The sequence below is a fragment of the Stenella coeruleoalba genome (assembly GCF_951394435.1).
Source record: "Stenella coeruleoalba genome assembly, chromosome: 1".
Lineage (NCBI taxonomy): Eukaryota > Metazoa > Chordata > Mammalia > Artiodactyla > Delphinidae > Stenella > Stenella coeruleoalba.
The window spans coordinates 76224036-76246555 of NC_137169.1; the positions used below are offsets into that span (position 1 = coordinate 76224036).

At 37.4% G+C, this 22520-nt stretch overlaps 1 protein-coding gene across 1 annotated transcript in view; it reads left to right on the forward strand.

Moving 5' to 3' along the window:
• The window catches only part of HS2ST1 (heparan sulfate 2-O-sulfotransferase 1), a 187716-nt gene extending 166423 nt beyond the window's left edge, over positions 1–21293 (forward strand). The window contains exons 5-7 of the mRNA XM_079908987.1: positions 12336–12433; positions 14625–14782; positions 15975–21293. Of these exons, the coding sequence (XP_079765113.1) occupies positions 12336–12433; positions 14625–14782; positions 15975–16201 (483 nt within the window). The 3' untranslated portion in view covers positions 16202–21293. The remainder of the gene's footprint in view (positions 1–12335; positions 12434–14624; positions 14783–15974) is intronic.
• The last annotated feature ends 1227 nt before the right edge of the window (positions 21294–22520 follow it).

Here is a 22520-nt window from a genome sequence, read left to right on the forward strand (position 1 = left end):
ATATTTTGGAGTATATATAATATTTTGTCCTTTTAAAAAATATTTGACTTGTGTTCTGGAGCTGAATATTTGTTTTATTATAGCCCTATTAATAATTTTCTATGAGATCACTATAATAACTCATTAATATGATACATTTGTGTACATAGTTTGGTTCTCTTAACCTTGATGATGGCAGTTTACGTTGATTTTTTTTTTTTTTTTTTTTTTTTTTTTGCGGTACGTGGGCCTCTCACTGTTGTGGCCTCTCCCGTTGCGGAGCACAGGCTCCGGACGCGCAGGCTCAGCGGCCATGGCTCACGGGCCCAGCCGCTCCGCGGCATGTGGGATCTTCCCGGACCGGGTCACGAACCCGTGTCCACTGCATCGGCAGGCGGACTCTCAACCACTGCGCCACCAGGGAAGCCCGTTTACGTTGATTTTTGTTCATCTGTTTAGGGACACTATTTTGTTAAAGCAGCTTATTTTTTCAGGCAAGATGAGAATAATAGCTTAACGGGGTTCTTACAATTTGAGTTGTCTTCTATTTAAGTGCGTCCTCCAGAGTAGCCCCAGACTTGTTTTTCTAAGAAACCAAACTGTGTCAATTTTCTGGTGGAATACCTTTACGGGGACCTCGTCGCTCACAGGATTGCCCAAAGCACAGGAGACGCAGTCTGACATAGCCTGAGACCTCCTTCTCCTGCCTCATTTTCGCCTCAGGCACCCAGTGCATCACTGGGTGCCTTACCTGAAATGTCACCGTCCTCCAGACTTATTACTTCATACTTTTTGCACACGTGTAGTTCCCTATGTTTACAATGTCTCTCCTTCAATCTGAAAACTCTTTGTTCACCTTTAAGATCCAGCTCAAATGTTACCTCTTTCATAAAGTCTTTTCTGGCAGTGAGCCGTGTCCCTTTCAAAGTTCCCAGAGCACTCCATTCAAATCGCTATTTTTTAAATATTTATTTTGTGGTACTTGAATTATTTGTTTACATATATGTCTTCTCCAAAAGGCTGTGAACGTCCTGAAGCAGGCGCTGTATTTCCTTCACCTTTGTCTCCTCCATATCTAGTACGAGTACGGTGCCTAGTTCACCTGTAAGCGTTCAGCAAATGGCTCAGTGAGGGAATTCTGCACCTTTTAAACCTAAAGTGTTGCGTAATGGTGATGCTAGATACTTGCTGTATTATAGTAATTAACACCCAACAATTAATTTTTTTCTAAGTTGGATGTGCCCTCTGTCACATGAGAAGGCAATGGTTCTTTTGTTTTATTTACCTGTTTATGTTTTCTAGAAATCGCTATTTCTTTCCTTAGTCTCAAGGCTTTAGACAGAAGGTACTGATCCAAACAGTACCCTTTTTTTCCAGCGTCCACTCATCTCTTAGTATTATATAATCTTCTAGAAAAAATATATATAATTATATTATTATGGAGTGTCTGTAAAATTTTGTAAAATCTGTAATATAACCCTTTTGTGACCTAGTACTTCAAAATTTATTGTTAGTTATTTCTAAATTCACTTCAATGCTAACTACTTTCTTTTTTAATTTTAGCCCTATCATTTATACTAGCTCTTACTCAGTAATTGTTAGTATCCATCTCCCTCCTTCAACTAAAGGAATGTTAGTGTTGGTAAGGAAAAGATTCACAGTCACGTAGGTTCCTACATCTGTCATGTCACGTCAGCCCTGGATACCGTGGTTTTGTGGTTGCTATCCTATGTAGTTTAGGGAATTAGGTAACAATAATACTTAATATAACAACAATAATAGCTCACATCTATTGAGTGCTTCTTGTTTATCAAGCTCTGTTTTAAGTCACATATTATGTATTTTTTCAGGTGACCTGTACAACAATTTTATGGGATAGTTGCTGTTGTTGTGTCCATTTTACAGATAAGGAAACTGGGGCACAGAAAGGTTAAGTACCTTGCCCAGTGTTATACTACCAGTAAATGGTGGTGCAGGAATTTAAACCCAAGCACTCCAATTCCAGAGCTCACAGTCTTAACCTCTCTATACCCTTGAAAAAGGAGGGAGGGAAAGCAACATGTCACTCGATATTTTTGTATGAGAGATGTTCCAAAGTTGTATATTCAATGCTCACAGAAAAACCTAGGCAGATATTTTAACGTAGTCTCCCTTTCATCTTTGAAAGCTTTAGGTAGGTATGCCCTCTCCAGCCTGGAGATTTAACCATTCTTCACCCTAATGATGATAGGTGTTGGTTTGGTTTTTTTATGTCATTATAAAATACATATTAATACACCTGTTTATTTAGATGTAATATTAGTAACATCAGCAAAATACTATTGTATTACCTTAATTCTCACGGGGACAGGGCCATCTTCAAATGCTTTATCAAAGTAAAGAATTACTTTGTTTTGTGATAGGCAAAATAGACCTTTTCAGTCTTGAAACATTGAAACACACGTTTTTAATAATTTGGTTTGTTTCTCATGACATAAATGTTGGTAACATTCTGGCACCTAATGAGTTAAATAAAGTTGTTATATTGCAAATAATTCCTTTAATATCTTTAACTGGCAAGAGTTTTCTTTAATAAACTCATATCTGTAAAGTTGGTAAGACTTCGTGGCATATAGCACTTTGGAAGATGGCAGGGTATTTGAAGATAATGGGGATTAAAAAGTGGCTATGATGGCAAAGGCTAAGGCTGGAAATACCTTGCAATGGCTTCATTTCCAATTTCTGGTTACACTCTCAATAATTTCAAAGCCATTTTAGTCATATGTGTATGCCTGTGATAGCTTTCAGTTGATCTTGTAAGGAACATACGATTTGCTTTATTTGGGAGATTTCAAATACTCTGTTTTTCAAACTTTATACCTAGAGTTTTGCATAATTTAATCTCTGTCCCAATACCTGGAAAATAGGGATATTTAGTAATCCAAAGATCAGCATTCAAGAACTACAATATATAAATCAGTGGTTCTCAAACTTTTTAGTCTCAGAACTCCTTTTACTCTTTTTATTGAGGACCGCCAGGGAGCTTTTATCTATGTGGATTATATCTATTTCTGTTCATATTTACCAATATCAGTAAATTTGCCAATTGACTGAGAAACTTTTAAAATAGTAACTAATTTAATAGTAACAGTAGGAGACCATAATATGGTAACATAAATAATATATTTTAATGCAAATAACCATTTTCAGAAAAAGGTATAAATAGCGGCATTTTACATTTTTGCAAATTTTTAAAACACCTGATTTAATATAATATAGACAGCTGGATTTTCATATCTGCTGCTGAATCAGTCTATTTAATACATTCTTTTGGTGAAGTGTATGAAGAAAATTCAGCTTTACACAGATATGTAACTAGAAGAGGCAGTATTTTAATAGCCTTTTCAGAAAATTGTGGAAATTCTTCTTTAATATTACACTAAAACTTAACTAGTAGTAGTTTCTTAAAGTTATTGAAGTGTGGAATCTGAAACCATAGCAGTTAACCTTTTATGTTCTGCTGCATTAAAATCCACTGATATATTTTATACTTTGAATGGATTTTTTAACCAAGCATAATTTTTTAACCTCATGTATTGGTCATTTGGAACACATTAGTTCACTGAGTTACGTGGATCTTCCAAGTGTTGGCACATTTTATTATACAATATCAAAAATTCACATTCATTAACGTCACCACTTATCTCATCGGAAAAGTCTGTAAGTATTGGGAACGTGTCAGGCTTATGGTGACAGATGAAGTAAAAATAAATTTAAATTTTTATATTTTTTAGTTTGAAAGCTTAGCTTTTATCACTGGCACCCACAGGATTTCTCCACCTTGACACTATTGTTGCTTTTGGCCAGAGAATTCCTTGTTGTGAGGGCTGCCTTACACATTATAGGACGTTTAGCAGCATCTCTGACCTCTACCTAGTAGCATCTCCCCTACATCCTGCAGGTGTGAGAATGAAGAAGGTCTCCAAACATTGCCAGATGTCACCTGGAGGTCAAAACAGCGCCAGTTGAGAACCGCTGGGCTACTAAGACTGTCAGTTGTTTTCTTTCAAGTGGCAGACCCACTGTGTTCATTTTGAGAAAACATTAACCAAATACCCAAGTTTGAATAGTTTGTCTCTCAGGCCTTCTTTCAGCATAGGCCTTCTTACAGCTTCCAAATAACTACATCTATAATTCTCATCACTCACGTTTTCTAAATATGTAAATATTTATCTTATGAATATTTCAGTTTTGTACTATCCTATAGGTTATTAATCATTTTTATTAATTATTGTTTTATTAGCAGAACACCAAGGGGGTTATACTTATGGAAAGAGTGTGTAGTTACATGCTGTAAATAACAATCTAAAGGAGAATCAGTTTTTGCTTAAGAAGTACTCATTGATCTCAGAGATCACAATTCCTACCCCAATTTGCTTTTCATATTTCTTACTCTAAATTAACTAGACTTATTGACAGCTGTAGGAATTATAATGAATTCAGAATATTATACCTAAAAATATGTATTAGTTTATAAAAGATATTAATGAGGTTAGAAGAATTCCATACTTAGCTACTACCTGATCCTACTACTGGCTTACAAAATACTGCTTCCGTAGTCCTTACCAATTCATAATCCCCTGACTATGGTTTGCTTATTGAACATGGATTTTACACAAAAGCATTTGAGAACTTATTACTGTTTGCTTAGAAAGTGTTTTATATGTACAATGCACCACAGGAGGGCTTCCCTGGAGGCGCAGTGGTTGAGAGTCCGCCTGCTGATGCAGGGGACACGGGTTCGTGCCCCGGTCCAGGAAGATCCCACATGCCGCAGAGCGGCTGGGCCCGTGGGCCATGGCCACTGAGCCTGCGCGTCCAGAGCCTGTGCTCCGCAGCGGGAGAGGCCACAACGGTGAGAGGCCCACATACTGAAAAAAAAAAAAAAAAAAAAAAACAGCACCACAGGAAAGCAATATAATATCTTTGCAGTTCATATTTAAAGGTTTGATAACTCTTTGTTGTAGACCAGTTTCTCTATCTCAGTAAAAGGTACAATCCAGAGTCAGCCTTGACCTGTCATCTTCCCAGGCTTCTGATCGAACTACTATATATGTGGTTCAAAAGAGAGAAAATGGAAAGAAAAGTCCGTTGTAATGAAGTTGAAGAAAGAGATGATGAGTTCAAATTGGACATTATTTTTAGTCATGTATAAGCAGATGGAAATATCCACTAGAAATGTATTTGTGTCTCAAGAAATAAATCTGAACTTAATCATAGATTTGGGAGTCATCAGCATTAGGTGGGAGTTGAAACAAGGGATTGAATGAAATTGCACTTGGGAGACATACAGAGTATGAAGACAGGACCAAACCAAAAAGGAAGAAGAAGAAAAGGGGGTGCAAATATGTAGCTCTGGGGAATGACAACATTTAAGGAGTAGGCAAAGGGAGGGAAGCACACCAAGAAGACTGAGGTTGGAGAATCAGAAGACAAACCTGGCGAGTCCTTGAAATGCATGGAAAAATCATTTCAATCACCAAGAGGTTAGTGAATTGAGAATTTAAAACTTTCCCTTAGACTTGTCAATGGGGAGGTCAGAGAAGGTGTTTATGTGGAATCCAAAGGGTTGAGGAGTAACCGTGAGAAGTTAAGACAGAGGAAAGACTACTCTTGAGATAGAAGTTTGGCTTTGAAGGGAGCAAAAAACATGAGAAATGTTTTACTAAAGGCGACAGATACTTGGGCATATTAATATACCTGAAGAGAGCAAGGGGTTATGATGGAAAAACTGGAGAAAAATTGGTGAAGCAGAGTCTCAGAAGGGAGTGAGAAAGGGTATTTAAAGATAGGAGGAAATACTTTTTTACAGATAAGGGCAGTAGGGGCTGCAGATAAGCTTTTATCTAAGCAGGAATCAAGGGAGCTCACTCTCAGCTTCAGTTTTCTGTATAAAATATGAAGCAAGGTCATTTGTAGAAAAGGGTTTGAATGTAAATATAATTGCCATCACTATCAAGCATCAAATTTTGTTTATTTTAACCTACAATTCTAGGAATTTAAACTAATAATCTAAATAGTCTAAAGAATATTTTGATATTTCCTGCTTTTAAAAACATTTGTATGTAGTTCACAAAGAATTGCTCTTTCTAAGCATAGATGGTGTTTAAGTGAAATAGCTGATCATAACTTTTTGTTTCTTTGGTGTACTGAACTGAGTTTTGTTTTTGCTTTTTATTTTAAGAAGAAATTTTATAAGAGTAAAACATTTATTTATAGAAAATTCTATTTCTGAAATGTGGTCAGAATGTTCAGGAGAAAGTGAATAGAAGTTAGCAAATGAGTGGGAAAGTTCTGGTGGGCAGCATTTGATTGACAATCGTCTCCTGTGCTGTGAGTAGAGAAGCCCAAGGGCTGATGTCACTGTTGGAGTCAGTGGAGAAGTTCATCTTGATTAAGACGCCAGTGGATTGATTCATTGAGCTGTATGTGGTCAAGATGGTATTGAGTTTCGTTAACTTGATTTCACTCACTAGGAAATGCTTGGTTTACTTTATGCATCACATATTTATAAAGAAAAAGGAGGGACTTCCCTGGTGGCACAGTGGTTAAGAATCTGCCTGCCAATGCAGGGAACGGGGGTTTGAGCCCTGGTCCAGGAAGGATGCTGCGGAGCAGCTAAGCCCGTGCACCACAACTACTGAGCCTGTGCTCTAGAGCCCGCGAGCCACAACTACTGAGCCCGTGTGCCACAACTTCTGAGCCCGTGTGCCACAACTACTGAAGCCCTTGCGCCTAGAGCCTGTGCTCTGCAACAAGAGAAGCCACCGCGATGAGAGAAGCCCGCCCACCGCAATGAAGAGTAGCCCCCGCTTGCTGCAACTAGAGAAGGCCCGCGTGCAGCAACGAAGACCCAATGCAGCCAAAAATAATAATAAATAAATAAAATAAAAAATAAAGTATGAAAAAAATTTTTAAAAAGATAGAAAAAGGAGAATTTCTGTTTTACATTAAGATCTAGCACAATCATGTATGTTCGCCAATTTTTGATTATTTGTATTTGTTTTTTTTTTCTTTACATCTTCCTTGCTATGGCCTGTCTTTGGGCTGTGTCTTTTAAGTTGATAGGAGTGAAACACCTTTGCCAAATGATAAGAAGGAACTACAAAGGAGGCAAAACCCAAACTATTTTTCCACTTTTATATTATCTAATAAAATGTTTGGTAGGTGAATTAGGGTAGATGCTTCTGAAACAAAGAAATTAAAATGCTTAGGTAGATTTTTTTCTTTCATACATAAAAGCCTAAAGGTGAGGGGCCCAGGATTTTAGAGCAGCTTTGCTGCACACAGTCATTCAGGGAGCTGGGTTCCTGCCATATTGTTACTCTGCTACCCTTCAGGGGCTTGCCCTTATGTGCTCGGTTTAATTTGGGTCACCACGACATCTGTCTTCCAGCTCACGGGAAGGAGGGAAGTTAGAGGCCCACCAATTTCCTTTTAACCAAGTGACCCAGAACTTGCTCACATCACTTCTGCCCCCAGTCTCCTGGCAAGAACTTAGTCATATGGCCATACCTAACTGCAAGAGAGGCTAAACTCTATGACTGTGGAAGAAGGGAAGAACGGATTTTGGTGGTAACTCTTATACTGCCAGAGTAGGCTAGCAGATTTTAAACTACTGGCCAAAAATAAACTTGAAGATTATCTACAGATTTTGTTTGAAATACTAAAATACTTTTAGTATTTTAGAACACAGGAAGAAGGAGTTGGCTAACTAGAGAACTTGGGTCAAAATAGCCATCCTGCATGCTCATTCATTAACCAGTTTTAATTCCAATAGTGGATACTTAAATTTCCAAAATTTTCCGTATAGTGACTCTATGGGAACTTTTAATACTGCAGCCTCTTTCACTGTCCTATTTTCTTATTGGATTGGCCAAAAAATTCCTTCGGTTTTTAAGTAAAAATATTAGACACATTTTTCATTTTCACTGAGAACTTTATTGAACAACGTATTCACCATTTTGTTCCACTACCTTCTGCCATTTTTCAGGCAACTTCATAATTCCATCTTCCCAAAACTTTTTAAAGAACCGTTCTAGGTGCCTTTTACAGTCTTCCAGGGAATTGAAATTTTTTGCATTAAGAGAATTTTGTAAAGACCGGAATAAATGGGAATCCAAAGGTGCAATGTCTGGTGAATATGATGGATGAATCAGAACTTCCCAGCCAAGCTGTGACAGTTTTTTGCCTGGTCATCAAAGAAACATGTGGCCTTGCGGTATTCTGATGGAAGATTATGTGTCTTCTGTTGACTAATTCCAGACGCTTTTCTTCGAGCGCTGCTTTCAGTTGGTCTAATTGGGAGCAGTACTTGTTGGAATTAATTGTTTGGTGTTCCGAAAGGAGCTCATAATAAAGGACTCCCTTCCATCCCAGCATATACACATCACCTTCTTTGGATGAAGACCGGCCTTTGGTGAGGTGGATGGTGGTTCATTTCACTTGCCCCACGAACTCTTCCGTTCCATATTATTGTACAGTATTCACTTTTCATCGCCCATCACAATTTGTTTTAAAAACAGAACATTTTTGTTACGTTTAAGTACCGAATAGCATGAGGAAATATAGTCAAGAAGGTTTTTTTCGCTTAACTTATGTGGAACCCTCACATCGAAGCGGTTCACATAACCAAGCTGGTGCAAATGATTTTCAGCGCTTGATTTGGATATTTTGAATATGTCGGCTATCTCCCACGTGGTATAACCTTGATTGTTCTCAATTAATGTCTCGATTTGATCACTATCAACTTCAACTGGTCTACCTGACCGTGGAGCACTGTCCAGCGAGAAATCTCCAGCATGAAACTTCGCAAACCACTTTGGACACATTCGATCAGTCACAGCACCTTCTCCATACACTGCACAAATCTTTTTTTTTTTGCGTTTCAGTTGCATTTTTACCTTTCTTGAAATAATAAAGCATAATATGCCGAAAATGTTGCTTTTTTCTTCCATCTTCAATATTAAAATGACTACACAAAAATTCACCAATTTTGATGTTTTTTAAAAATGCATGCTGATAAGACAGCTGTCACAATACAATTTAACAAAATTGTTTCGAATGAAGTTAAAGACAACTAAGCACTACTAGAGCCATCTTACGGAAAAAAACGAACAAACCTTTTGGCCAACCCAACACATTTAAGCAAAATCTTTTTGTCTTTGAATCTTACACGCACACATACACACACACAGTGGTGGTACAGTTTATGAGTTCACTCACAATCACCTTAGTAATTCATTTCTTTTTTATCTGATACTCTATTCAGATGAAGGTATAATGAAGCAGAGTACCTCTTCTGAACTTCAGAAGCACTGTACTGTGATTTAGGATTTGTTTGAAACTGATTAGGCGTGAAATCAGAAACCTTCTGATATATCACCACTGGGTTTATTGGAACCTGAGATACGGTAGAGATAGATACATAGGTTGTTTTCTTTTTATGAGCTGCGAGGTGGCATAAATGATAGTAAAACCACTTTTTAGAAAGTGACTTAGACCAGCAAATCTAAATCAGACCATCTAGTAAATTTCAGACATACTGTAATGGCCATTGAAATGGGGTTGATTGTTAAGTGTAAACTGAGATGTTTTCACTTAAAAAAATAGATAGATTGATATGGATGTGTGTATGTGTGTGTGTGTGTGTGTGTGTGTATACATTGGGGGGTGGGGGAGAATTCCTAAGAGAATTTGAGAGAACTCTAAGGAACTGTCAAAATGCTTCATGAAAAAATTTTACTGCCCCTGTCTTCATCTCAACTAGAATTGTACCTTTAATGCTCATGCAAAATCTCCAAAGTGCAGTCTTTCCAGCCATTTACAAATATTGATTATGCAGACAGTTGGTATAACAATGTATTGTATGCTATGGAGGACACAATGATTGTGCAAACAGTTGGTATAGCAAGATATTGTATGCTGTGGAGGACACAAATGCATACTATACTCCATGATCCCTCCAATAAGTGTTTTCTATAGTTCAGGAGACGACATAATACAATTTTTTTCCCAAAGTACATGGAGCAAGTTCTTTAAATAAAGATGTATATATAAATAACATACTTTGATCCTAAGAGCTGGCTATTACAAGGCAGTATTTAATTCATTTATATGAGTTAAAAAAAAATGAGTGACTTTAGGCCAGAGTAGTCATTGGAAAGATAGTCTTCATGTAAACTAGATTGGTGGAGGGAAGCACTTTCAGAGGAAGAAAATGTAGTCAGCAAAATATATGGATTTGCAGGTCCATATGACATGCTTGAGAAACTGTAAAACAGGTTAATCTGGTAAAGATGGAAGTTATACATGGAGATAAGGCTAGACTTGCACACTGAGGTCAGATTATGAAGGATTCTTTAAAGCCATGATAAAGAGTTTGTATTTCTCTTTTTAAAAAGATATTGGAAGCTATTGAAGTTCTCTGAGTAGAGGATGTTAGAAGTGACTACTTAGACTAATCTGGTAGTCTAAGAGCAGATTGAAGGAAGGGAGGGAAGGGAGCCCAATTAGGAAGTGATTGTAAGAATGGAGACATGACATGGTAAGATCCTGATGGAAGATTGGGAAAAAAAAAAAGATGCATTGGAAGGACATTACCTCAAGGATGTTAAGTGAGGGAGAGGAAAAATAAAGAAATGTGCTGAGATCTTGAGTCTGAATTACAAGGGGCAATGTCATCCTATTGCCAGAAATATTGAATATGAGGTAATACTGGAAATTCAAATCTAAAGGCATACTAGGTATCAGAATATAGGTAAGAGGTGATGGATCTGGGGGTACAAATTTGGAAGTCTTTTGCCTAGAAATTATAAATGAAGCCAAGGAAGTGTGAATAAGCTAAGGAAGGGAGTGGGTAAAGAGAAGACAGCTGAGTTTCCATACTTGGTAGAAGGACCAAAACATGCCTTAAAAGAAGATAGTGATAGTACATTCAGAAAGGTACAGAGAACCCACAAAAAGCCAAAAAGGGGAGTGTTCAAAGAAGTAGACAACACTGTGGATGTCAAGGAGAACAAGAACCAACAGAACATTGTATTTGACTATTAGGGAGGAGAGGTGGGGAGAGAAAGACAGACGTAGACACATCCCATTTATTGAGTGCCTACAGTGAACCACTCTTTGTGGTAGCTTCTTTTAGATCCATGATTTTATTTCTTCCTCAAAGTAAGATAATGTCCTCCTTTTTCATATGAGGAAACTAACACAGAACTTAAGTTTTTCTGGGTTCAAGATTCAAACACAAGTCATAAATCTTTTTCCTATATCATGGTGAAGGTCATCTGTAAAAGAAATGGGCAAATCAATTGTGGGCTGCAGTTTGCTGTTGCCTCTTACATGTTGCCAGAATAAAGATAATTATTCCACTATACCTCTAGCCATAGTCAGATCTAAGGGTTGGGGGTCCTATTCTTACTGGATTTTTGGTTGAAATGGACCTTTGAATTTATCTAATTTTATCTATAAAATTTTATCTAATTTTATAGATTAGAAAGTGAGGTTTGGAGGCCATAAAGACTTACTCAAGATAGAGTCACACATGGTTCTAGAAACTCAGGAGTCTGGACTCTGGATGCGTTCTCTTTCTACTTTTACATACCCCCTCTTCTCAGAAATAACAGGTGGTATTTATAGATGTCTACTCCAACAGCCTGAGCTCTTAAGTTTGTTCTCTGGCATCTTAATATCATTTCAAATAGATAATGCCTACTGTAAAAATGCCTGTGACAGACAGTAAGTACTAAAGAAAGTGAAGTTGATTTAATTTTAGATCCATAACCTGTGAGTCTCTTGCCCTTTTAATTAATTTAGTCAGATGCATTTGGAGAGGAGGGCATGCAAGTCATAAGTATCCAGGGTCACTTTTGCTTTGTACAATGATTTTTTTGTTTGTTTTAATGAGAAAAGGGGAAAAGACTTAAGTGTAGTCCTACTTTATATTCTTTTCAAATAATTGTTTCACAAAGACTATCTTTAACCTTGTTTTTATTTAATTTACTTTGGTAAGGGGATAGAAAATATAAATACACAAATTCAACATAAACCAGTACTTAATTTCAAGGATAAGTTGTTATCTGGGGGATGTTCCATTCATATAGTAGAAGAATTCTTATAAACACTGGTATAAAACAACGATGTGAGAACAACCCATGTTTGACTTTGCTCAGTATCTCAAGTATGTTTTTGTAACCTATCACTTTAATTCACTACTCGTCCCATCCACTGCCATTTATTTAATAACTTACCACATTAAGATACTTGGTAGGTGAGACTCGGGTTTATGGCTCACATGTGCTGCTTTGTCTTTTTTCCAGACCTTTGATGAATGTGTAGCTGAGGGCGGCTCAGACTGTGCTCCGGAGAAGCTCTGGCTTCAAATCCCATTCTTCTGTGGCCACAGCTCGGAATGCTGGTAGGGAGATAAAGCTAGCTTCAATCAGTAATCTATCTATTATCTCTATAATCTGCATTTCACAAGGGTGAGTGTGTTAGTCAAGGACTAGGTGTAAGGAAGTTCGTGAAAGACCAGACCAAAAATAACATGTAATTAAGTAATACCTAGTTTTTAGTTACCTTTAAGTGCATTAAAAAGATTCTTCATGTAAAACATGCTTGCAATGATTTCTCAGATGCTGGTTTTTAATTTTTTTTGTTTTTGATGTTATGTGTCTTGCTATGTTCTAGCAGTGGTCTTAATTAGAGGTCAGGGGTCCTTTCATAAACCTCATTTTCTCCTAAGCTTATTGTTTGAGCCATCCATTTTAGATCAAGAAGAGGCTCAGTGGGTAAATTATTCACCTGGATTTACTGTTAAACTGATTTGACTTTGAGAGAAGCCAAGGTAAAATAAAGATATTTTATCTTTAATAGAGTTTATTTCCTCAGAATGTGCTGAGTTTTCAGTTTAAAAAAATAATGGTACGTATTTGTTCTAATCAATCATTTTAATAGGAAAAGTAGAAAAAAACAGGAACACATTCAAAGTTAGTAGCTTCCTTAAAACCATGAGCGATATAAGGAATGCCTTCTGTTCTTTCCATCATTATTTGAGATATAGTATTAGATTACTGAGAACCTTAAGACCCTACTCAATAGATTGTATCAACGCATAATACAATTGACCCTCTGAACAGCACAGGTTTGAACTTCGCGGGTCCACTGAAATGCAGATTTTTTTAAATAAAGATGTATTACAGTACTGCATGATCCGTGGTTGGCTGAATCCTCGGATGTGGAGCTGGGGATATGGCGGGCTGACTGTAAAGTTATATGCAGATTTTCAAGTGGGGAATGGGGGATCGGGTCTGGTTGGCACCCCTAAACGCTTGTGTTGTTCAAAGGTCAACTGTAATAATGTAAGAATTGGAAGCTTAGAAAGAATGTCTTCTCAATTTTTAATCATTTCCTTGCAACAGGGATCAGTAGATTACAACCCGGACACCAAATTTGGCCCATCACCTGTTTTTATAAATAGTTTTACTGGAAGACAACCACATCTATTTATTTACTTAGTGTCTGTAGCTGTTTTCACACTGCAAGAGCAGGGTTAAGTAACCAAGTGACCGAGACCATATGACCTGCAGACCCATCTCCGGCTTTACTCTCTGGCTCTTTAGAGGAAAGGTTGCCACCCCTACCTTAGAGCAATAGAGAGTATATCTCTCCATTGGGCATTACTGAGGAGATTTTAATCACACTTCTTTAGTATGCCTCCTCGATTCATAGAACTGGGAGGCACCTGAGAAATCAACTCGTTTGCTTCCCCAGCTTCCTACCACCCACACCAGCTTTTTAATGGCTGAGAAAACAAGCTCAGAGAGGTGAAGTCATCAGCTCAATATCACACTGCTTAAAGGCAGAACTTGGCATTAGGGTTAGGGAATGTCAGTGCTAAAAAGAACCCAAAGGCATAGTTTATTTAGGGCCAAACCTCTATTAACAGCCATTAGCTAAAAACGTGAAAAATAAAAAGATTCTTAGCAGAGCCATTTCTTATCCTATTTCTGTTTTTAAGAAATATCAGAAAAACCTAAACTCATAAATTAAATGAAAATAATCGCTACACAAAATTGATCAGACCTTCCTAGAGAGCTCTTAAAATGAACGAAGCTTAGAGTACAGTTGACCCTGGAACAAGGTGGGGGTTAATCCCGGTATAATTTATAGTTGGTTGTTTGTATCCACGGTTCCTTTGATCTGCAGATTCAACCAACCATGGTCCATATAGTGTTGTAGTATCTACTATTGAAAGATATTTGTGCAGGTCAAACCCATGTTGTTCAAGGGACAACTGTAGTTAACAAAAATTAAATGCACTCATACTAAATCAGATGGGAGGATATGTATACACATTTCTTAACTGTTCATATTAAGTGTCCTCTACTAAAATCTGAGTTAGCCCTGCGTAGTTGAGCAGAAACTGGGGGCAGAGGCAAAGGAAATTAGAAACAGGTGTGCCTCCCAAAGGACATTAATAAAAGGGCATTAAGGCTTTGGATGGACATGTGTTTATCTGTTTTTTCCATAATATACAGAGTCAAAGGCATCAAAAGTATTTAGCAGATTTCACAATCAATTTTTTTATTCCTTTTTTTTGGTTTTAGGAATGTAGGAAGCAGGTGGGCTATGGATCAAGCCAAATATAACCTAGTTAATGAGTACTTTCTGGTGGGAGTTACTGAAGAGCTTGAAGATTTTATCATGTTATTGGAGGCAGCTTTGCCCCGGTTCTTCAGGGGTGCTACAGAGCTCTATCGTACAGGTATATAAGGATGGGTTTCTTTCTCAAGCTGTCCTTAACTTTGTTTGCCACTTGCAAAATATGTGTGATTTGAAGTTTGTTGAATAAAACTCCAGAAAGGCAAGTATATTGTCTGTTTCTATTCACCATTTTCAATACAAAACAGTACATGGCACACAGATGGTATTCATTAAATATTTGTTTAATGAATAAACATGCACGAGATTATAATTAAAAGGCATTGTAGGTATAGTGGAAAGATAAAAACTACAGGGCCAGCCTTAGAAATGTGTGATATTCAGTAATGCCAGCCATACATTCCACCCTTTAGACATGTCTAGTGCTATTTAGGTAGGGGTAGGATGGAGAGACTGAGTCACATTGGTAATGATCCTGTGCTATGTCACAGTGCTCCTAAAGGAATGCTTCAGCAGCTGTGACAGTATTACATATCTGAAAGTGACCGTGCTGGTCCAATCTAATTCTGATTTTTTATTTTTTTTTTCTGTTCTTTGGTAAGATACAATCAGAGGAACTCTTCCTGGAGTATGCATGTGCCCTAGCTTTTAACACATAGGTATAGAGAATAGGTTATGAAAAATCAGCACTAAGTTTGAAAATAGGTATTTTATCATGTCTTTAAAAACAAACTAGTCAGAGCACCAAGCATTTGAGAATACAGCATGTAAGGTGACAGCCTACACTTTACCAAGTGGCCATTCTTACTTTTTTTTAAAATAAATTTATTTATTTTTGGCTGCATTGGGTGTTCGTTGCTGTGCGCGGGCTTTCTCTAGTTGCGGAGAGCGGTGGCTGCTCTTCGTTGCGGTGCGCGGGCTTCAGTAATTGTGGCGCACGGGCTTAGTTGCTCTGCAACATGTGGGATCTTCCCAGACCAGGGCTCAAACCCGTGTCCCCTCCATTGGCAGGCGGATTCCCAACCGCTGGGCCACCAGGGAAGTCCACGATTCTTACTTTTATTATTTGACATCTCATTAAGTCTTTAACAAGGGTAAGGATTTGCATTACAAAGGAATAAATCACAGTTCTAGTATGATTAGGGCACTGTTTTTGCCTGAATGATATTAAGACAAAACAATTATGCTCTTCCATGTGTCATATTAACTTAAACCGTCTCTTCAAATAAACAGGCATTGATCTTTTGTGTGTTCTCAGAATTTATTTACCTTTTCTCTTTTTCCTTTGTAAGTAGGAAAGAAATCTCACCTTAGGAAAACCACAGAGAAGAAACTCCCTACTAAACAAACCATTGCAAAACTACAGCAATCTGACATTTGGAAAATGGAGAATGAGTTCTATGAGTTTGCACTAGAGCAGTTCCAATTCATCAGAGCCCATGCTGTACGAGAAAAAGATGGAGACCTCTACATCCTTGCACAGAACTTTTTCTATGAAAAGATTTACCCTAAATCGAACTGAGTACAAAGTGTGGCAGTTAGATTCTTGAACTACAACTTTGACCCTGTCTTCACCTTAGTTCTCAGCTCCACAACTTGGATTGCTGATGGGTGTGTAAGATAATTTGTATTGAACTGAGTTAGGATACAGACAGTGACGTCAAGGAAGTAGATTCTGGCTGACATGTCAGTGGTCTAGGAAGTTTAAGTTTCAGCCTTTTTTTTTTTTTTTTTTTCTGGTTAAATTTTGGTGGGAGTTATAACCTCCTGCCTGAACAAAACCTACACATCACCTAAAATAAACACATAGCAGGTCTAATTGAAGGCTAAATAATGAAATACAATTTCAGAAAAAGTTCTGATACTCTGTTTTTGATAAAGCATTTTTTTTCAACTAACCATGAATGAAGATGAATCCGTTTGCTACTTCCACCTTCACCTGGAGGTTTGGGTTATACACCTCTACTGGATAGTGTTATTAACTGTTTGGCGGTGTGTACTTTGTTTCTGTGAATCACGTCCCATGAAATTTACTGAAATGTTTGATCACGTTTGCTAAGACTGTATCTGCTGTAGTTGGAACTGCCCATATTTATGTAGGTCATTTTAATTTTCTTAAAAAAATGATGATTAGTGTTAAAAATCAATTTAAACCATTATTAATACTGTAAAAAGAATCAAAGCAGTATTTCTCATTCCTGTCTCCCCAGTATCTAAGATTGGGGAAACACTTCAAAGAATGTTGACATTGCCTGAAGTTTTGGTTAAGGCTTCCACACATTAATATCAAAAAAGTAAGTTTAGTATTTGTTTCTCCATGGGTTATTTGTAAAGGTGTAAACTGAGGTATTGGTGAGTCCATATTATAACTCCATTTAGTGAGCTGTGGTATGGGTAGGATTTTCCTACTTCTTCTGTACTTTTACTTGTAGACTATTTTTACTAAGGTGCTTTATAATGTGTTTTAAAGCATTGCATTTACGAAAAAAATTGGAAAATGCTGTAAATATTGCATATTTTATGTATTTGGACCAAAAGATTATAAGTAATTAGACAAAAAGTGGTTTTGCACCAATTTTATTATGTCAAGTAAAACCATCAGACCTACTGTTCTTGTATTTTTCATTTAACTTTACTGTTAAGACATCACTGCAGTGAACTTCAATAACCTTTCAATTTTGATACACAGTACGTTATTCATAATTGGGGGCAGTAGTTATAGTGGAAAGAGTACTGGATGAGGAGTCAGAAAACTTGATTTCTTGTCCTGGCTCTGCCACTTACCAGCTGTGTGATCTTGGGCAAGTCACTTAATCGCTCTCTGCCTCAGTTTCCTCATCCTGCAGTGAGGATGATAATATCTGTCCTACCTACCTCACAGGGGTGTTGTGAGGATTAAATGAGATGGCATGTGAAAGCACTTTGAAACTGTAAGGCGCTATATAAACATAAGGTATTATGGAAACATCTTTAACATATAGTTTCATACCACTCATTTTTTAACAAAGAAGGAGAAGAGTCCACCTATAAGCTGGTTGAAAAAACAGTTAATCTCTTGATATAAATTTGTGTCTAATAAATCTCTTCTCAGTGTTTTATCTTCCCTGTTTCAACAACTATTGAAATATTGAAACACCTGTGAACTCTTACATTTTCCTGAGCAGCTGCTTGAGTTCAGGAGGTTCCCTGTTTGAAAAAAGATTTCATTAGCTGACTCAGGGCAAGGGGAAAATTTGCTCTTCAAATTTGGAAGATTTTTCTGTTTTTATTTTACATTACCGTTCAGAAAGGGTAGCTATTTTATACCTCTGGTTTTTAAGGTATACTTTGCAGAGTTTGATCTCCCTGTGCATTCTTTACCTTCTTCCACTTCTTAGAGGAGCAGAGATAAAGAATTTTAGAAACATTTTCTAAAAGGGCAATCTTTAATATGTTTAGTTTAAATAAATATCCCCGAACAAGGCCTCACCAAACTATGTAAGCATTTTAGTCAGGTGGCTTTAAAGGTTATTAATTGCATAGAAGGAGGAGGGAGCGCTACTTATCAAAAGACATTTATAGACAAATTTAAAGAAAAGCTGAAGGAAGTTGACAGAAAGAGTCATTGTAGCACCCTTTCCCCCCAATAATAGGACAATATTAAGGGAATAGCAACAGGCATACTTTTCTTACTTGGCTTTCTTTTTGGTGTATTTAATACCTTTTATAGGTATTTGTTGAGAATATATACAGATGATTTCCTTGCCCAAAGTAAAGCACCACCTCAGGATGGGGCATCTGACGTTTGTCTGCTAAGGAACCCTAGTATGCAGGTTATTCTTGGAGTCCAGCTAAAATCCCCTTGAGGTGCATCAGCTCTTTTAGGTAACTAGAGTAGCACATAGTGCACTAGATCTGGGGTCAGTGAACTTTTCCTATAAAGGTTCAGAGAGTAAATACTATTTTAGGCTTTGCACACCATTGGTCTCCATCACAACTACTCAACTCTGCCATACTAGTACAAAAGCAGTCATAGACAACACATAAATGAATGAGCATGGCTGTGTCCCAATAAAACTTTATTACTGAAACAGGTGACATGCCAGATATGGACCATGAGTTGTACTTTACAAACCCCTGTAACAGATTATTATTTATGGAGAAATCACTTTTGAATCTGTACTCTAGTGGCCTAAAAGAGTTTATATACTTCCAAAAACTAACTTCTATCCAAAGAACAGCTTTCTGATTCAGGCAGTCTCTCCCACGGTTTCATAAACTTTGACGACTTCGATTGTTTCCAGGTGGGCGTGTTTTCTTTCCCGGTTTAACAGTTCAGAATAGGGGCATTTATGCTATCATCTTTTAGGGTGGGTTAAAAGTATCCTTCCTGGAGACTGAGGAAGGGTTAGATTTAATTCCATGTGGTCCAGTACAGTCCTAGGAATCTGACAAGTGCAGAGTCCTTATAATACCTAACTTTATAATCGAATAAATAGAACCACTGAGACAATAATGTATTTTTTTAAAGTGGCAAATGTGGTTTTCTTTTTTCAGCCTTTGTGCTTTTTCAGTATTTTGAACATAGGGAAAATTTTTTTTTTATAATACAAAAGCAAATTAACCACTTTGAATTTTAAAAGATAATGTTATATGTGTATGTGTACATATATATATCTATATATGTTTATTTCCTAAAAGAGGAAAAAGTACCTTTTTGTTCAACTTGTATCAACTCCTATTTTCTAATTGCTGTGAAATGGCAACTGTTGATAAATTACTGTGACTGTTTTAAAATGTAATGGGGAGGATATATTTTGATTTTACCCAACTTTAATCTGTAAAGTATCACTTAAATATATCTGATAGCAACACTTAAAATATTGCATGGGGATTACTTTTCTATCATCCATACGCATTTGTGCAACTTTGAACATATTGGGTGATTCTGAATTCCTGATGATTGGATTTAAATTACTGAAAATCAGAGAAAAACTTACTGACTTCTAAACTTTGCATTTTATTTTTTATTCTTAAAATTCAATTAATGCCTATAATTTGAAGTCCACTGTTGCTCTTTCTCAATATTATGTCCTATCAGAGATTCCTAAAATTGTTTGTGCCATCAGTGATTTACAAACAGTATTTTGATATTGCAGATGATTTGCTCATTGTATTTGCATAGTTAGAAAGAAGATAGTTTGTAGACAATGATTCTCTTTTTCTAATAAAATGAAATAAAAATTCTAAAAGCTCTAAAGAATTTAACTAAAGGCTGGTTCCCAAATGCATAGCTGGTATTTTAATTTACATTCAAATTCTACATAGAGAACATCTGTGTAAACCATCTCTGGGTTTTCCCATTGATCATTCTCAAACACACCTACGGTCCTAGAATCCTTTATTATGAGAAGCACCCGGTATTGTAACCTTTTATGAAGTTTGTCTTTAAGAGGCCCAGGTGCTTCTACTTCATGAGTTGACAATTTGACTCTTCATAAATTAGTGCTATTTGCTTTGAGAGGAAGCAAGGCAATTGCTGTTAAATTTTTGCATCCCTTTATGCTATGCAAAGCTGCTGGATGATGCCAACTAAACTGCTGCTCAGGCAGCCTTTTGAGGGAAAAAGCAACCCTGTTTCAGATGCACTGCCAATTCAGCTCCTCTGGAGTGGAGCTCGCTTTCTGATTTCCTGGAGTGGGAATTTTAAAGAATGAAATGGGCGATCAGTTAGATTTATTCTACAGTTTAAGTTCATGCAGCTTTGTGACCTTTCCAGTACTATTTATAAAAGGACCCTGATGGTGATGATCTCTTTAAAACGCATCACTGGTAAGCCTATGGTTTAGACACACTGGTGCTGTCTTATTTTTCAGACAGCTTCTTTAGCTTTCTATTGAGAGTCAGGTGTATGAGCATCTCTAAAGCAGTGTCAAATGGAATTTTGACAAACATGGATTGTATATTTTGACTTTTATTTTATAAGTACACAGACAGCTGAAGAGTGCCTTTTTTCCTCACAATCCATGTTGGAAGATGCTCACTCCTTTCTGTGTCTCTGCTTTCTCTTCTCTCCCCTTCCCCTGTTCAGTTGATTCATTTATGCAATACTGTTTCCAACTTGAAACCATTTTGTCACATCTGTTGGAGAGATAATCACTCCTTTTCCTTAACATTCTGCCAGCTTTCTGTTGTTGAAGTGTTTCAATTGATTACCTGATGCAAAAGCTATAAAATAAACACTCAGTGGGAAGGGCAAAAATGGTTTGGTGTCCTGTTTTAATATTTTCTTCCGCAGCCTTGACGCTGAAGGATGTTTTCCAAGTGGACTCAGTGTTCAGCGTCATCAACTTAACCCTCAGATATCACTGCCACCAGAAAGGTACGCATCATCACTGGTCTGTCGTGGTTTTCTGGCATATTTGTGACTTGCAGACTGACAGGCCTTTGCTGCTTTTTGCTTTGTACTTCACCATTGGCAGTGAAATTTCAGATAGAAGATTTACAAGGTATACTTAGGATATACTCTTAATTAGAATTAAAAAGGAAATGAGGAAAGGGCTATCAACTTAGAATAAAAAGGAAATTGGAAAGAAAAAAGTTAATCTGATTAACATTTATTGCACAGTTTAGACACGTCCATAATATTTCTTTGAGAATACACATTTCTGATAATTATGCTTTTCACCCTTAAAGGAGAAACTCTCAATTAACATAGATTTCCAGTTCTCAGCCACTGACTCATTGTTCTAAGCAAGCATCGTATGATATTGGGTTGAATAAAATACCAGTTCAGTGGTACAGTGTCTAAACAGGGAATTTGGTCTGTACCCACAGAGGCAGAACAGAGAGCACGGATTTGAGAGTCAAATGGACCTGCATTTAGCAGTGTGACTTCAGTCAGTGGAGAGAACAGTATCCTTGTAAAGGTTGGACAAGGTAGATGCAAAGTGCTGGCCCAGGGTAGACTAATAACTGGTAGCTTTTATAGGCTGGGTTAGACTATTGTCAGGAAGGTGACCTGCCCTTCTGACCCTGCTGAATACTGGTTGTCACTTTAGAGAAGATGTTTTCATAAATATTTTTGAATACCACTGAATTTTACTTTTTTTTTTTTTTTTTTTGGCGGTACGCGGGCCTCTCACTGTTGTGGCTCACCCGTTGCGGAGCATAGGCTCCGAACACGCAGGCTCAGCGGCCACGGCTCACGGGCCCAGCCGCTCCGCAGCATGTGGGATCTTCCCAGATCGGGGCACGAACCTGTGTCCCCTGCATCGGCAGGCGGACTCTCAACCACTGCGCCACCAGGGAAGCCCTGGATTTCTTGATAATATATTTAGTTCGTAAGACCTGTGAGGGGGAAGCAAAAGGAAAAATGTCCAAAGATTTTTTTTTTTTCCTTTCACCTGTTTCATTCTATGAGAGAGAATACTAAGTCCCTTGAATAGATTATTTTTTGGTCTGAAAACAAGGACAATGGGAATTCATGAAAAGATCATCCCTAAGAGTTGGCTAGTTGTTACTCCTTTCTTCCCACCTTTTGGTCCTATGTTTATTCAAAACCAGATGACCAGCTTGGTGAGATCACCATATCCATTTTTGTAAACCTTTGTTATCTTTGCGTTTTACCTTGAAAACAGGTCTCAGACTTTATTTGATTTCCCGTATTTCCATAAGAGCCAGTACTTGCCTCCTTTTCCCCCAGTCCTTCACCATATACATATCGCTTCTGGAGATTCTCGTAACTGGACAACTGAAAGTCACTTGAAAGATGCAATCACAAGGTATAGAGAGTTCTATGACTGGCTGTGAGAAACAGGCAGTTTGTATGGTGGTTAGAATATGGGCTCTGGAGCACCACC